Source organism: Quercus suber, unplaced genomic scaffold (genome assembly GCF_002906115.3).
Source record: "Quercus suber isolate HL8 unplaced genomic scaffold, Cork oak 2.0 scaffold_700, whole genome shotgun sequence".
Taxonomy (NCBI): domain Eukaryota; kingdom Viridiplantae; phylum Streptophyta; class Magnoliopsida; order Fagales; family Fagaceae; genus Quercus; species Quercus suber.
Window position 1 is genome coordinate 274,778 of NW_027070141.1, and position 18,622 is coordinate 293,399.

Genomic DNA, 18,622 nt, shown 5'->3' on the forward strand with positions numbered 1-18,622 from the left:
CTTGCCTAGCTAGTTTGGTGTAAATATGTGGTATGCATGAATTTGTCACCCACTTGTGCTGTAAATTCTTGTAGAACCATCTTAGTCTAGAAGGTGGGTGGTTATGCAACAATACATCATATTTTTATTCTCGAAGTTGGAACATCATTTTTTTTATTCAAACCCTTCAAGTTAGAATAGAACTACAATTTTAAGGATCATTAAATCCATGTGGCTGTGGAGGTGGAAACTTATGAAAATGGAGGTGGAAGAGCAATAGAGGAGAGAGAAATGTGTAGTGGATGAGAAAGAGAGAGTAGAGAGAAAAAATATACATATTTTTGGGATTAGAGATAGGTATTGAATGTTATAAATAAGGATAATAAATGAGATTCTTATCAAAATATCAGCATTAATGAGTGCATTTTTTTTATCGTTGGATCTACTTAAATCCAATAGATTAGAAAAGGTGTAAATTGAACCCACATATGTGTGTATATATACATATAATTACACTATACAATTCTAAATTATACCACAATTACACTTTCCATTATAAACTTTTAGAATGTACAGTTAGCACTCTAAACTATAACTTGTGTTATTTACAATGTAAAAAAAAAAAAATGTTTTAGAAACTTTGAGATTTAAAGTTCACTAGCTTATCACTTCTTTATTTAATTTCCAAGCTCTGTATCCTTCTCTCCCTTTTTTGTAAGAAGGAAAAATAAAAAAATTCCTTATAAACTATAAAGTAGATTTACTCATCCATAGTTGTTACACAGAAGCGTATTTGGAAATCCTCCATCTCTGTCACCCTATCTTAATATTCACTTTCTTAATATTCAATTTGTGGGAAAATCAAGCTGTTCAACCCATAAGGTATCACTAAATCACACTCTCTTCTCTTAGCTCATGCACACTTTTATTCTCATCTTTCGCTACAATTCTCATCGTTGAACTTGTACTGTTTTATTGTTGAATTCATAACACTCTGCTTTTAGTCTTTCATTGTATGTATTTTCCCTCTTTCGGCCTTCGGGTTGTAAGCTAGAAATGCAATAGTAACTATCAAACGCTATTCATTGGTGTGATTTTAAGCTTATGACCCCTCACAATTTTAGGCTCAATTACAAAAAAAGCCCCAATAACCATCAAACAAAACTGTTTCAACATTTGATATAAGGAAGTGGTATCTCAACTTTTGATTTGTTCATGAGACATTCTAAAAATCTCATAAATTGATAGAGCAGTGAATTAAACTTGAGACCTTCAAGTTTACGTCATGCCCAAGATTATTGAGCTCACTACCTAGGTAGTTGAAATGGTATCCCAACTTCTGATTGGCTCATGAGACATTCCAAAAATCTAATAAATTGATAGTAAGATGAATTGAACTTAAGACTTTTAAGTTTGTATCACGCTTAAGACTAATGAGCTCGCCATCTAGGTAACCCAATGGGATCACAAAGATGGTTGTATATGTGCATCTACTTAAGAGAGAGAGAGAGAGAGAGAGAGATCTAACTGTATTTGATAAGAGTTGAAATAGCTAGATGGAAGGAAAAAAAAAATGAAATTAGATATGTATAGGCCCTACCTAATCCAAATAGGAATTAAAGCAGACCCGGACCAAGTCTCTTGGTTATAAATGGGCCAGAGCCAGCTATAGTGGCCATGCACATGTAGGCCCGAACATAGCTTATTAGACGAGTAAATAGTAAAAGGCGTGGTGGTGAAAACGTCAACGGAAAACGAAAACAGGGAATTAAAAACACAAACACGAACGAAACCACTTCCAGTACCTGTCTTCTGGGTTTGTTTGTTTGGCTTCTTTTATTCTCGTAGTAGGAACTACTGACTCTCAAGACTCTTGGCCTCATCACCTTTAATTTTCTTTCTACTTTGAATCTCTCTCTCAAACCCTTAAACCCAACGCACTCTCCCACAAAAATTACTCACAAAGATACCAACTTCTTCGCTTACAAAGCCCAATACCACCCTCAATTCTGGTCTTACCTGCAACACGTAACGCAAGGTGAGTTTTTTTTTTTTTTTTTTTAATGTGATCCCATTTTCTGTCTTTGAATTTCAGGAACTGGGTTTTATTTTGTTTTTTAAAATGATTTGTTTAACATTAAAAAAAAGAAGAAGAAAGAGTCTTGAAAATTTTCATTTCGTTTAGGATTTTGGTGGGTAATTTTCCTCTTGCGGCTGTTAGTGTAGACTGTTGAAACTGACAATGTCTATTATGTGCCAGCATTTGGTTGTGTTTTCAATTCTTTCTAAAAGAGACTGGTTGCTTGAAGCAAAATTTGCCTTAACTTTTGTTTTTGTGAAGATTGTGGATAAAAAGGCAGAAATTTTTCCTCTATTATGTGTAAGTCTTTTGTAGTAAAATTAGAAGTACCTTTAGCATTGTCCCATATGGAATTAGTCGTTTTGTCAAATTTAGATTTTGTTCTAATGGATACGTATAGAATCCAATTTAATTTTTTTATTTGGAATTGAATCCTCCAATCTGAATTTAGTGTTAGAATTATGGTTAAATAATTTTTCTTGATCATTGATCATTACTTTGATTAGGCTTAAATAATTAAATTCACTATTTCCTAAGGCATTAAGCTTTTGCGATAATCAGTCATTTTTCAAGGTATCAGAGCAGGTGGTCTTGTGTTCAAACCATGTCTCTACTCTACTTCCCATTTAAAAAGTTAAAAATCTCACATGTTGGCCCCATTTATCAAGGTGGAGTTTAGGGTCATACATGAGGGGAAGTGTTAGAATTATGGTTAAATGATTAAATTCTAATGCTTTTGGGACATTCATAAGGGCACCAATATCAGTGATGAAGCACTTATGTCTGGGTTAAGCATCTAAGTAGTGCTTACTTCCGTGCTTTTTAACTTTTATCATTGTCTTGCTGTAACAATTTCGTTCTTTGGTTATTCTCTTATTAAATTCCATATTTCAAAATTTTTTCCATGAATTATATTTTTTTTGTTCAATGGTTTTCTCAAGAAAAGAAATATGTTGTTTTAGTAATGACTTTTAGAGGTACAAAATGCAGGATTTTTTAATTTTGTGCCGGCACATGAGTCACTGTTTGTAGTCCTCCATAAGAGACGATAGATGTGCATGCATTGAATTCGCATGGATGTTGAAGGGGACAACAGGGAAAACCATGTGCATGGAAATTCTGAACATGATAATGGTGAAAAACAGAATTTAGCTGGGAATTCTACTGAGAGAGAAGTAATAAGTCAGGATGATGATGATGATGAGACTGCTACACCACAAGTGGGCATGGAGTTTGAATCGGAAGATGCTGGAAAGACTTTCTATGATGCATATGCTAGGCGTGTGGGTTTTAGCACCCATGTTGGTCCATTCAGTCGTAATAAGCCTGATGGGCCAATTGTAACATGGGAGTTTGCATGTTCCAGAGAGATTTTCAAAAGGAAAAATATAGAAAGCTGCAATGCCATGATTAGGCTTGAGAGGAAGGATTCAAACAGTTGGGTTGTGACAAAATTTGTTGAGGACCATAACCATTCAATAGTTTCTCCTAGTAAAGTGCATTATCTTCGACCCCGTAGGCATTTTGCTGGTGCTACCAAGAGTGTGGTTGATACGTTGGATGCTACTGGTGATGTTTATGTTTCCATGGATGGCAATAGTGTAGCTTTTCAACCAAATCATGTAGTTAGGAGTGCCTCCCCTGTAGAACCAAATCACCCAATTCGAAGTGTTGGGCCTTTAAACTACATTAGGCCTTCTAGCAGAAAGAGGACCCTTGGTAGAGATGCTCAGAATCTTCTAAACTATTTCAAGAAGATGCAGTCTGAACACCCTGGCTTCTTTTATGCGATACAGCTTGATGATGATAACCGCATGACTAATGTCTTTTGGGTTGATGCAAGATCAAGAGCTGCTTATAATTACTTTGGTGATGCAGTAATTTTTGACACGATGTATAGACCAAATCAGTATCAGGTACCATTTGCTCCCTTTACAGGTGTAAATCATCATGGTCAGATGGTGTTGTTTGGTTGTGCTTTACTTCTAGATGAGTCTGAGTCTTCCTTTACTTGGCTGTTCAAGACATGGCTATCAGCAATGAATGATAGGCCTCCTGTTTCTATAACCACAGACCAAGATAGAGCCATACAAGCAGCAGTCTTGCAGGTTTTCCCAAATACTCGCCACTGTATTTGCAAATGGCACATATTAAGAGAAGGCCAAGAAAGGTTGGCTCATATATACCTTGCTCATCCTTCATTCTATGGAGAGCTGTATAGCTGCATCAACTTTTCTGAGACAATTGATGATTTTGAGTTGTCATGGGGCAGTCTCCTTGATAAATATGATCTGCGGAAGAATGAGTGGCTTCAGGCAGTGTATAATGCTCGCAAGCAGTGGGCCCCTGTATATTTTCATGGAACTTTCTTTGCTGCACTTTCTTCAAACCAAGGTGTTAGCTCCTTTTTTGATGGTTATGTGAATCAGCAGACCACCATCCCTCTTTTCTTTAAACAATATGAAAGAGCTTTGGAACATTCATTAGAAAAAGAAATAGAAGCAGATTATGATACAATTTGCACCACACCAGTATTGAAGACACCATCACCAATGGAACAACAAGCAGCAAATCTCTATACCAGAAAAGTTTTTACAAAGTTTCAGGAGGAATTAGTCGAAACTTTTGTGTACACTGCAAATAATATTGAGGGTGATGGGGTAGTTAGCAAGTATAGGGTTGCAAAATATGAACATGATCACAAGGCATACATGGTCAATGTTGATGTTTCTGAGATGAAAGCAAATTGCAGCTGTCAGATGTTTGAATACTCTGGCATACTTTGTCGACATATATTGACTGTCTTCACTGTAACAAATGTTCTTACCCTTCCATCACACTACATATTGAAGCGATGGACAAGGAATGCCAAAGCAGGGGTTGGGTTAGATGAACAAAATTCGGATCCACTAGGTATTGAGTCTCTCACCTTGCGCTTCAACAATTTATGTTGGGAAGCCATTAAATATGCTGAAGAAGGGTCAGTTGCTATAGAGACTTATAATGCAGCAATGAATGCTCTAAGGGAGGGTGGGAAAAGGATTGCTTCTGTGAAGAAAAATGTTGCTAAAGTTACACCTCTTAGTTCTCAGGGTAGTGGTGATAGTCAAGATGACAATAACAAGAAAACCCCCATGTCATTTCCTGAAATGGCCCCATCATTATGGCCTTGGCAAGAAGCAATGCCACATCGCTTTAATCTTAATGATGTAGGAGTTCCTGGTGCAGATTTGAACCAGCCAAGCACGGCTCCTGTGTCTATTCACCGCGATGGTGCCACTTCTGATAACACTGTATGAATCATCTGAGATATACAGAATTATTGTTGAACTTTTGAATATACTTTGATGATGGCTAAATTTAAATTTCAATTATTTATTTAGGTGGTTCTGACTTGTTTCAAGTCCATGACTTGGGTGATAGAAAATAAGAATTCTACACCAGCTGGTAGAGTAGCTGTCATTAACTTAAAGGTATGCACCCCTTTTCAATAGATTCCGTCAATTGTATAGTGATCTATGCTACTTGTAGTCTTCAATTTTCTTCCCCCTTTTTTCCCCTGTGTAATATTGAATATAGTGGGAGTTGGGATAGGTGACTTAGTTCTTAAGTTGGAACCTTACCAATAGAAGAAAAGATAGTGTAATATGATGAATTGAAAGGTGGAAATGAATGTATCCTGTAGTTTGGAATAGATCAGTCCTATCCCTGAGGACCTGTTTGATACTCTTGCAGTCTCCATTAAACCTTAAATATTCTAATGAAATAATTCACTGTCTTCATCTCTATGCTCCACATCCATAATAGCTGAGAAGGGTTTGTAAAATATGTTGCTATTAATGTTCTTGTCTTTCTATTTGTAATTTTCTTTACATGTGCTGTAGTTGCAAGATTATGGAAAGAACCCTGTGGGAGAGACAGAGGTGCAATTTAGGCTAACAAGGATCACACTTGAGCCTATGTTGAGATCTATGGCCTACATCAGTCAGCAGCTATCAACACCAACCAATAGAGTTGCTGTGATCAATCTGAAGGTACAAAATCTCTTTTGAGTATATAAATTTTGTTATGTTGAGTTCTCTCATAACTCTGTTCTATTTTAATAATAGCTCAGAATGTATGATAAGTACGATTTGAAGTTGCTTAGTTTTGTATTAACTTCTGCAATTTGCTTTAATAGTGCCAATGTTCGTTGGAATTTTTTATTTTGGGTAAGTAATAATATGAAACAGAAGAATACTTCATGTTCATGATGATGAACACAAAGTATCCTAAAGAATTACAGAAAATAGAATAGAGTTTTGTAACTCAAAAATAGAAGTACAATGTGTAAAGTCCCATGCATGAGACAAATAAAACGAAGTACGAATCAACAAGGACTTCAATTGATCTAGAGGTCTCTCAATGTCCTCTAATGTACATCTATTTCATTCCTTCCACGCTATCCACATCAAACATGACGGAAAAAAGAATCAACAAGGACTTCAATTGATGTAGAGGTCTCTCAATGTCCTCAAATGTACATCTATTTCATTCCTTCCACACTATCCACGTCAAACATGACGGAGTAAGATTCCAAACATTTGAATAGTGTTTCCCAAACCTATTTTTTCATTCAAATAATACGTCAATTACTTTCAACAGCATCACTCACTGATTCCCAAACATCTTAAAAAACTTCACTCCACAAAGCATAAGCAACATCACAATGGAGCAATAAATGATCCACCATTTCATCATTACTTTGACACATATAGCACCAATTGTCTAACAAGAAACCCCTCTTGATAAGAATATCATTAGTAAGAATCTTACCACAAGCTAGCGTCCACACAAAGGACACCCTCCTTGGAGCCTTGACGCACCATATACTCTTTCAAGGAAGTGAATTAACGTTGGTACCACGAATAGCTTTGTAATAAGAGTGAACATCAAACTTACCACTCCCATTCAAACTAGGGATGGCAATGGGGCGGGGCGGGGTGGGGCCGAAGGATGGGGTCTTCGTCTCCGCCTTGCATGATTTTGTCTTGCCCCATCCTTGCCCTGCCCCGCATGACGGAGAAAACTTTTTCACCCTATCCCCGCCCTTTGGGGCCGCGTGAAGCCCCGCCTCACCCCGTAAAACTCTACTTTTTGTTAATTTTGCCTACAATTAGTACAATTTTTTTTAATGAAACCTATTTCATTAAGAAAAATATACTTGAAATTACAATTAAATTTATCCCATCAAATCAAATCAATTTTTAGAAAAAATTAAATAATGTATCAAAGTGTTTAACAAGACAATCATAACAAAAAAAAAAAAAAAAACTCATAGTATAACACATAACAAAATAAAGGCAGAGAATTACATTGGGTAGAATATAATAAGCTAATATTGATATGTTTGTTTAAATAGTAGGGTTTAAGGGTATGAAAAATTTACAATTATAACCAACGCAGGGAGGGCGGGGCAGGGACGGGAAGGGGCAGGGCGAGGTGGGTCTAAAAAGTCTAAACCCATCCCCGTCCTGCCCCGTGGTGCAGGGTTAAAATCTTGCCCCATCCCCGCCCCATCACCTTTACGGGGCAGGAAAAACCCGCGCGGGGAGAAGTGGGGAGGGGCGGGAAAAAATTGCTATCCCTAATTCAAACTCCATCTCATCCTATCAACCCCCACCCCCAACCCCCCACGGTACCTGTGAGTAAAGATGGTCTAGAAAGGAATTCATGGACTCCAACTCCCAATCATGAAAGCCTTTGTGAAACAGAAAAAACTGAGGCTTCCTTATCAGTTGAGCACTTGAACAGGTCAGGGTACACATACTGATTAAAAAAAAAGTGTCCACTTCATTGATCATATCAAAATCTTACTTGCGTTCCATCACCTACCTCAAATGCCACATTCTGAAAGAAACTATCCCAAACCGCTCTGATACTCCTCCAAAGACTACGCCCATGCGTCCCTCTACTGGCTTTAGTACAACACTACAACATGCACGTTCATTGGGAATGTAAATGATAAATATTATATAGACAGTGGTTACAAACCTATGTACCTGGAAGGCAGATCACTGTGTTATGTAGAATGGGGATGTTAATGTGTTACGGCACTCACCTTGTAATATGGTGTGATATGAGTGTGCTTATTTATACTTTATGTAGATTGTTTAACTAAAAGTTATAACATTGTGAGGTGGTCTGCATTTAGAATAATTGAGGTGTTATTTGGTAGGGAGGATAAAAAAGTGAGAGGATAGAAAATGTAAGGAGTGAATAAAGAGATTAATATATTCCGTTATAAGTGTTTGGTGCATCAGGGATCAACATTAAGTCTATATATCTTTGCACTAGTGATGGATGAGTTCACTACATTGATTCAAGAGGAACTCCTTTAGCGTTTGATTTTTGTAGATGAATGATTTTAGTGTATGAAATTAGATGTAGAGTTAACTTCAAGTTAGAAATTTGGTTTGATTTTTGTAGATGAATGATTTTAGTGTATGAAATTAGATGTAGAGTTAACTTCAAGTTAGAAATTTGGTGAGACATTTAAGGATCTAAGGAATTTTGATTAAGTAGGAATAAAATAGAGTGCATGGAATGTAAATTTAGTGGAAGTATAAAGAGAGATGAAGGGTTGTAAGACTAAATAGTCAAGAGTCATTTTAATAAAGCTTCTTATTTACTTATCAAAAAAGACTCAATAGTCAAGAGATACCAAAGCGCAGAGAGATTGAAGATGATGTGAATCATAGGATAGGAGCATGGTGGATGAAATGGAGAAGCACATCCGTTTATGCTCCATGGTACTGGTACTAAATGTTGGACTATTAAGAAGCAACATATTCATAAAATGAGCATACCTGAAATGAGAATGTAAAGAGGGATCAATTGGTTGGTATCTCCTAGAGTGTCCATGACATCTATGGTTCAAATCCCCCTCTCTCCTGTTGTAATTATTAAATGAAAAAAAGAAAAAAAGAAAAAGAGATGGGTAAATGGAAAAACATGGAAAGATAGGATCAAAATGAGGAAATTCTCTTAAAGATAGAAGTGGCCCCCTATTGATGAAAACATGAGAGATAAGTCGCTTGAGATGATTTGTTCATATTTAGAGAAGAGCGATTAATGATTAATGCTCCGGTGAGAAAAAGTGAGTTGATTCAAATTAAGAAAAAATGGTAGAGAAAGACCCAAAATATTACTTATTATAGTAAAAAATGACATGTCAGTTAAGAAATAACAGAGAATATGGCCTTAGATAGAATAGAGTGGCGGAAAAAAATAAATGTGATTAATCATGACTAATCTTGTAGTTCAACTGGTTGGTATCTCTTGGTGTGTCCATGACATCTAGGATTCAAATCCCCCTTCTCTCATTGTAACTATTAAATGATAAAAAAAAGAAAAAAAGAAAAAAAAAGAAAAAAAAGATTGATAAATGGAAAAACTTGGAAAGATAGGATTCAAAGTGAGAAAGTTCTCTTAAAACTAGGGGTGGCCCCTATTGATGAGAGCATGAGAGATAACTCGCTTGAGATTATGTGGTCATTTTCAGAAGAGAGCAATTAATGATAAATGCACCGGTAAGAAAGAGTGAGTTGATTCAAATTAAGGAAAGAGAAAATGGTAGAGAAAGACCCTAAGTATTACTTCTTGTAGTAAAAAATGACATGTTAGTTAAGAAATAACAGAGAGTGTGGCCTTAAGATAAAATAGAGTGGTGGAAAACAATAAATGTGGTTGATCATGACTAATTTGTTGAGGATCTATAACTGGCCCTAGAAAATGTGGGATAAGGCTTGGTTTCTGTTGTATAAGTGTTTGGTAGTAGGGAAACAATAGTGGGGAGAAAATGAAGAATATTGTTTTTATTTTTATTTTTTTGATAATGTAGGGAGCCTTTCTAAAGAAGAGCCTTGTGGACTTGCCTCTGGCTAATAAAACCAATGGACAACTAAACCCACTTGCTAGAACTAGATGCTAGGTAATCCGGGGGTATTCACCCTGACGGGCTAAGCAATAAGCATGTTGTATTAAATTCCTATTATATCCTTGTATTGAATTGTTTTTAATAAACTAGAGGGATAAGATTATCAAATTACTATTGTAAGACATTTTTTCTTGTACTTTCCTCCCTCTTTTGGAAGGTTTTTTGATGATTCGATATTTGGGGAGGAGAGATTTGAACCTTAGATTTCTCCATTGGAGATACCAAGAGGTGCCAGTTGAGATACAAGGTTTTTGGCCTCTTTTTAGGAAAATTAAAATTGGTGAGACTAGATTGAAATAATCATCTCTCCTTTTTCTTTCCTTCTAATTTTATACCCTACTAAACAAGAGAAAATATCAATAGATTCAATACATCTTTACTTATCAAAAAAAGGGAAAGAAAAAAGATTCAATACATCTTCCATTTTCTCTCCACCCTTTTCTACCCTTTCATTTTTCCTTCCAACCAAACTCATTCGTAGAGATGTATCCTCTTTTTACCTAGGTGCTTTAAATTTTACTATGTATACTTACTAAATGCTGCCTTTCAATCAACACAAAGAAGGTTTAAGAAAATTTTTGGGTGGCCATAATTATTTTTTTGGAATAAAAGTGTAATACATTTTGGTAAGATGATCCTTGTCTGGCCTGCATATATAATTTTATTTTAAAAGTAAATAAGTAAATAATAATTTATTGAAAAAGACGACTTCATGCATGGAAGTGAACACAAAGGAGTTTAAAGAAGTACAAAAGGTTATGTACACAGAGAGTGATATTTAAAACTCAGCAATGGAGTTACTGTTAGTAAAACTCCAGGTCCGAGACCAATCAAACAATGATCTAGAAAACAATTTTATCAATTGTGTTCTTAAAATTTCCGTATCCTCAAAAGTATGATGATTATGTTCCCACCAAAATGTACACATCAAACATAATGGGACCAAGTTTCAAACGTAGAAGGTTGCTTGCCTACCCAATCCCACCAACCAAACAAAAGGTTAGTGACTTTTTCTAGTAGTACCCACTGAAACCCAAAGGAATGGAAAATGAAACTCCACAACTCGTATGCAACTCTATAATGTAACAGAAGATGCACCACTATCTCCCTACTAAAGCGGTGCATACAACACCACCCTACTAGTGTGTAACCTCTTGTAATGAGATTAACACTAGTAAGGATCTTCCCCAATGCTACCGTCCAAATGAAGAAAGATCCTCGTTGGGCCTTGACACACTAAATACTCTTCAAGTTGAAAATCTTGGCATAAGGGCCCCTTAAGGCATCATAAAAAGGAGTGAACATCAAATTCCCATTCCCTTTCAATCTCCATCCCAATTGATCTCTACCCTCACTTTGAGGGATATTAGAATAAAGAAGATTGAAAAAGGAGGATACCACCTCTATCTCCCAATCATTAAAGTCTCTCAAAGCCAACTCCTCTATACCCCTTCATTTTGTTTCCCTAACAAGGAACCAACCAAAGCATCTTTAGCTACGCAACAATCATACAGGTCTAGAAAGACCATCCTCAATGGTTGGTCACCACACCTGACCAACCACCTATCATGCCAAAACTGAACTTGGTTGCCTTCACCTACATCAAAGTGAATATACTGTAGGAACCCATCCCATCCCAGGTTAATACCTTTCCTTAAGCCACAACTATGAGTTCCTCGAACACTCTTCGTGCACCAACCTCCCCACTCCATATTTCATGGCTACTACACTCCCCCACGACCATATTTCCTCAATCTTAAAGTGCCATTACCATTTACTCAACAGAGCTTGGTTAAATGTTACCAACTTCTTAATTCCCAATCCACAATTAGCAATTGGAGTGCACTCTATGTCCCACCCCACTAAAGGATGTTTCACTTTATCTCCCACAGCACCCCAAAGAAAGTTTCTTTGCAATTTCTCAATCCTGTTCACTACTCTAACAGGAATAGTCAACAGGGAGAGATAATAAGCGGGTAGACTCGATAGTGTACTCTTTAATAATGTTATTTATCCGCCTTCTAACAAATACAATTTCTTCCAACCTGATAATTTGTGTTCTATCTTCTCTATAAAAGGATTCCATACTTACTTGGCCTTGAAGGAGGATAACGGCAAACACTCAATCTTACAGCAAAGGATATCTGCAAATTCTGACATATTCCGAACCTCAGCGACAGGCCTTTTTACTCTTACTTAGATTTACCTTAAGTAGGTCATAGGCAGACAACTCCCTAAAATAGTACTTAACTGTCCATTGAATAACTACTCTTGATAAGGTTATCACTTGTAAGAATTTTACTCCATGCCGCTGTCCACAAAAAAAGAACACTCTCCGAGGGTCTAAGGGGCCTTAACCCTCCATATGGCTTTCCAACCGTAAAGTCTCATAAAAAGAACAAACAGTAAAATCCCCACGTAAAGTCACCATATGCACAAACGTAATTATTCTAAAATGGATATACTAGGCTACTTTTTGGTATCAGTTTTTCCTTCTCTATTTTTCTTTTTGAGCTTCAGAACTCCCTGTGAAATTTTCACATCCTTATTGTTTTTGGAAAAAATTAAATAGAATATGGATAATTACCTCCCATGCTTTTGAAATTGTCCATTTGGGGAGAGCTTGGAGTTATTTCAAAGACTGGGCAGTTTAATTTCTAAATCTGTGGCTGTTTCAGAGGTTTCTGCAGATTGTAAAATCAGTAGAAGACTTTGTAATCAACATCATCTCTACATTTTTAGAAACTTTTCAAATTTCAATAGAATTTAATGCCACTTCTTTGTGTTCAATCTAGATTTCATGTTGATAGAGACAATAGTTCAATCAACATGGACCATAAGTTTGACTGATGTGCCAAATTTCCTAACCTTGAGCAGTCATTTCATGGAATGGAACTTTATTGCTCGGCAGTTTGTTTGAGTGGTCTCAGGTTTGGGGTTTTACCCATTGTACCTCTGTTTTAGAATTCCATAATTCTCTCAGTTTTTCTTTGTAATTTTTCAGACTCTTTGTGTTCATCATCTTGAACATGAAGTGTCTTTATTTTCAATAAATTTTCTACCTATCAAAAAAAAAAAAAAAAAAAAAAAAACATGAAGTGTCTTTATTTTCAATAAATTTTCTACCTATCAAAAAAAAAAAAAAAAAAAAAAAAGGAACATGTCAAATTCTGGAGAATTAGGATACAAGAAACATACATTCCTGGCTTATCATGAGGACACAGGAAATATAAGGAATGTGAACTTGGACAATCCTTGAGTAGGGTGCAGCACACATTTCTCTTGGTAATCCTGCAAAATCAGATGTAAAGGGTAGAACTCTCTACTCTCCCTCTCTTCCATATTTTTGATAGGGGAAAGTTAACATAGTAACAAATCCTAGTTTTCTTTAAGATCGATAAATCCTATATATCTTTTATAGACCAATAAGTCCTCTTAGAATTCCTTTCCGAAAATTTCAAGTATAGATACACCACTATGAACAAAATTTTGAAAGCATTATGCAACAAGATAAAATATAACTAGGTCAAGTAAGTTGGGTTAATTTGGAAATAGAGAGTTCTTTTGTTAAAAAAATTCATTAAATTGTGTTTTATAAATGAAAATTTTAACTTTAAAGTAAGAACTTTTTCCATGGTTATTAGGCTGAATAAATTTTGATTTTATTCTTAAAAAAAATATGTTAATGTTTCAAGTATATTTAATAATTTAATTGTCATTAATAGGCTAATCAAAAAAATTTTAAAATTAATAATTTTCACAATAATATGTTTAGTTAAGTATTAGAGATTAGGGTTATAGACATTTTTGCAAGTTATATAGGTGGCGTTAAAGGTGTTCAAACTCTTTAGAGTGTATGCATACCTAATGAAGCTATATAGGTGGCGTTAGTTAGTAGCATGGTCTGTATCATGTAATTACAAGATCAAATTCTTCTTTTTAAAAATATTTTTTGCTAATGGCAAGATCAAAATATCAGTTTCACTTTTTCCCCATTTTTCCTAAGCATAATTTTAGACCTAAAACCTGGGAGCACACGTGTGTAAACTGGCATCATGTCTGTGTTTGATACGTGTTGGACACGGATACCGTGCTAACACATTTACGTCCGTGTTGAAGAAAAAATATATTTTTAACTGGGGCATGGCCTGGACATGGCTTGGACACGGTCTCGACACAGGAGAAATCTTTTTTTAAAAAAAGAAAGAAAAGAAGAGTCTTCTTACAACCAAGCACAATCTGAAACATCAATTAGGCTTTGAATTTCTAAAATTTCGATCAATCTCTCTCTTTCTTGCTCTGAAATCTCAGAGATTTCTCATCTCTCTTGCTGATCTGCAACTCGTCTTTACTGAACCTGCCTCATTGGTGCTGCTCTGTCAGGTGTGGCAGTGCTCTTCCTCTGCTTCAGTATCAGTGCGCAATTCTTGGAACTCTTTCAACCAGATCAGGTCTTTTTTATTATTTTTTTATTTTAAGATCTGGTCCATTAGAGCACTACCCCTAGAGCCCTAACGCCCTAACTACACCACAACACACTTTTTACATTTACTGAATCATTTTTTGGCCCTGTGAAGATTAACAGTTTTATAATATTAACATTTGTAAAACTAAAAGTGGTCCATTTAACGGTGTAATTTTTTTATTATGTGAATCCATGTATATTATAATTTATTATTTTTTTAAAATGTTTCAAAATTTTTTATAGATATTACTTATTTCTAAATTTAAAATAAATATAAAAATTTCCTCAAAATATATAAAATACACACACACACACACACGCACATATATATATATATATAATTTTATTACCGTGTCCTTACCGTATCTTGTCCTAATTTTTTGAGGATTGCCTTGTCTCCTTGTCTCATGTTATGTCATGTCCTGTGTCGCATCGGTGTCTGTGCTACATAGCCTAAGACCTACCCAAGCTAGCCCACTCTTAAATCAACGCTAGTTGCAAGCTCACTTGATGTAATTGCTAAATTGGAATATTGGATTCCACCAAAGGCGCACTTGACATGAAGTGGATGTTATTTTTTGTGTACTTGTATAAAAGTGATCTTGTATTGATTTTAGCAGTCTAAATGTAGGTTTCTTAGTCTGAGTAATTAATGAATGCTTTTGCATCTTACCTAATAGGAACATCCCATGGTTTTGATAATAGAACTGTAGCATCTCAATGTAAATTATTGTTTAGTATGTCATTTTAAAAGTACTGTTGACTTTTATTTACCCTAGTTCTTAAAAGCAGTTTCACCTTATTATGTTCTGTATGATCTTTTATTGGTTTTTACTTGTCTTTATTTATTTTAATTGGTAAGTTACACACTGGCGGGTCTTGAACACATGATTCCACCCTCCACCTTGCTTTTACAATAGGAGGTGCTATGTGAGCTAGTGCTCATTGTGTTTTCTTACTTCATAATTTTTCAATCATTTCTATTTTCATAATCTGGTTACATTGGTTTGAGGAAGTCCATTCTATCTCAGACTAGGACAAATAGTTGATTTGGACTGAACTAGACATTGTGGAACAAGACCATTGAGAATTACATGGATATGATCTTTCAAACACCAGGGCTGTATTGAATTTAGCATTTATAATATTTGCATTTCAGAAAGTGCAAGAGTATATAAGATTAGATTTTATTATTATTATTATTTTTAGAATAGTTGCACGACTTTCTAGTGTTAAGTAGTATAAGAATCTGTTTTTGTGTTTGATCAGCTCCAAGATACAAAGACAACTTCTGGAGAAACAGAGGTGAAATTTCAAGTGTCCAGGGATACACTCGGTTCCATGCTAAGATCAATGGCCTATATCCGTGAGCAGCTTTGAAAGCAGTAAGCATACTCTTTTTAGTACTCTTAATTGTTAAATATTGTCATAATTGTACAAGTAATTACGATGTTCATTCTTATCTTGCTATTTTCTGAGGAGCAGTTCTGTTTAGTTCATATGATGAATTGGAGTTTGTCTGTGGCTTAATCAATTCTGGCATGCCTTAGTGTACATGAACCAAAACAATTAGAAAAATACAACAAATTCCAGAGTCACAAGGATGCATCATATCTGATATTTGGGATGACTAGATGGACACTTTTGATAAAATTTACTTAGTAGCTGTGGTTTTAACTGACAACATTCTTGACCACTCAATTCTCTAATTAGGAGTCCAAATCTTCTATCCCACTTTTCCTGCTGCATTTTATACTCCACTAATAAATATTTGTCACGTGTTCACCTAATTAATTAAATACTATTATTATTGACTTATTAATACTATAGTTATTAATTAATAATAGTATTTAATTAATTAGGTAAACACGTGGCAAATATTTATTGGTGGAGTATAGAGTGAGGCAAGAAAAGTGGGACGGAAGATTTGGACTCTCTAATTAGTGCCCTTACATGTCAGTTTATTGTAAATTTGATATTCTACATGGAGCAAGTACACTGCATTATAATCATTGCAGTTTTCAATATTATTTTCCATCACTTGCTTTTGAATTGTTTCTAGTCCATGTTAATGTTATGGTTTCATGTTTGTTAATGAGGATATAATTTCCTTTGAAAGATCACTGTATCCAGCAAGATTCTAGTGCAGAAATTTTATTTATTAAAGATCTTTTATAAAAAGTTCAAAACCTATGGGTAAAATGGCACTTCGAATCTGCATAAGAATGGTATTTGGTGAGGTCAAAGATTTAAGTCTCCTGGAGTGCATGAGTTAATTACCAATAAGAAAGTTCAAAAGCAGTAGAGTGAGATGCTAATCAAAAAGTTCAATCTTGGCTTTTCTTTTCTTCTATGTTCTGTCCCAAAAGAAAACAGAGAGAAGAGCAGTTACTTTAACAGGGTATTAGCAGGCCTGACCCAATCCCAACCCTCCAAGGTGTACTGGTAGTTCCATTTTGATATCCCAACAAATAAGTTAATATAGTCTTAAAAGTTAAAACTCTTACGAGCAAGAGGTAACACCTGCATTGGATCTTAAATTTTTTTATATAATAATGATAGGGTTACTTTAATAAAGTGGGCTTTGATAAGTAGTGTAGAAGATTCTGCAAGATCATGGATGAACTGTCCAGAAAAACTAAACAGGGATACACCACTTCACCATTTATTCATTTTTTATTTAGAACCCTATTCTAATTTTGAATTACTTATTGAGCCAGTGTGAAGCAGCTGCAGGGCTGAATTGCCACGCATGTATATGACCAGAATATTCAAGTTAGCCATTATTTTTTATTTATTTTTTAGCAAGTAAATACTCATTTTATTAAGAAGAGCAGACATCTCTTGTACACAGGACATATACCTGAGCTACTCATAAAAATCACAGTATCTAGGCCATGTAACTTTCAAACCGGGTTTTGGCTTGGTTAATCCTGGTTAACTTGGTATGCTCAGCAGGCTGGTGCAGTTGTACGGTCTTCAGCACCCATAATTGGGATGCTTGAATTGTTGTAAATTCTCTTGGAGCTTATCTTTTCTTCTCTCTTGCTTGACCAAAAATATTATGCTTGTTGCGTATACGCAAAGTCCACTCATCAATATGCATTTTCTTTGGGCCTTTTTATATCTAGTTCTACAAGTCATACCTGGTTAGATGATTAATGTTGTGCCATGATTTGATGTTTAATACAGTGCTTCATTCTAATGGCGACAAAGTCTTCACGGATGAGTTATTATGGGCTATAAGTTCCTTTGAGACCAATAACTGAATCAGACCTATCATTCTTTGGAAAAGCAGTAGCATTAGAGGCATTGTAGGTGTGTTCTGGTTAATAACATTCATGTACCATGTTAATACCATGTTAATGTTCCATTGACAGAATTGGTCTAGTTGTAGTTAGTTTTGTTAGATCTATTCAATTCTCCACATTCAGCTTTTTTAGTATATTAGTTAGGTTTGGTGACTTATATCTCTAACTTGAAGATACTACATCATGTCCATGTAACCATGTGTTTAGAAACTTCTGTACATGAAAGTTGTGAACGTTTGGATCTTTACCCAATGAGCAATTACAGATATCGTGTATTCCGGCTTTTGGAGATAGTGACATGTTCTTCTAATTGTATCTTGTGATGCTTAATGATGTTTTTCTGATTTAGCAAGCATGTTTTTTCGTTGAGTCAGCAGAAGAGAGCTACTGCATATCATATATACATGGTGATTTCATTCATTTACAAAAGCTCAAAAGCCTCTAGGCAATTGGATGCATAGTCTTGGAAATCTGCAACAATGTCAACTCTTTGATTCCATTTTTCTCAAATATATAGAAAGTCAATGAGCTCTAGCTTAACTGCTCAAGTGATACTTCCTTCCCTTATAAGTTCTAGGTGGAGGGTGAAGTTGAGGGTTCAAAGCCTATTGAATTCTCATGTAACTTACCAATAAAAAAATAAAATAAAAACCTTATGGATGGGGATTTGCGAACTTTAATCGAAAATATTCTAATGATATTCTCAAAATTTAAACAGAATTGTGGGAGCTTATAGAAGTGTACCTCATAGTCAACAATTTATCAGTGTAAAAGATGCATATTGTTAGAATCATCACCTGACCCATTTG

General features: G+C 35.3%; 1 protein-coding gene across 1 annotated transcript; it reads left to right on the forward strand.

Moving 5' to 3' along the window:
• Nucleotides 1–1,732: 1,732 nt before the first annotated feature.
• Nucleotides 1,733–18,106, forward strand: LOC112012343 (protein FAR1-RELATED SEQUENCE 3). Its single transcript, XM_065766335.1, has 6 exons — nucleotides 1,733–2,017; nucleotides 3,050–5,352; nucleotides 5,443–5,532; nucleotides 5,944–6,093; nucleotides 15,772–15,887; nucleotides 17,695–18,106. Exons 2-5 carry the CDS (start codon nucleotides 3,133–3,135, stop codon nucleotides 15,880–15,882), a joined length of 2,571 nt encoding a protein of 856 aa, XP_065622407.1. The 5' UTR covers nucleotides 1,733–2,017; nucleotides 3,050–3,132; the 3' UTR covers nucleotides 15,883–15,887; nucleotides 17,695–18,106.
• The last annotated feature ends 516 nt before the right edge of the window (nucleotides 18,107–18,622 follow it).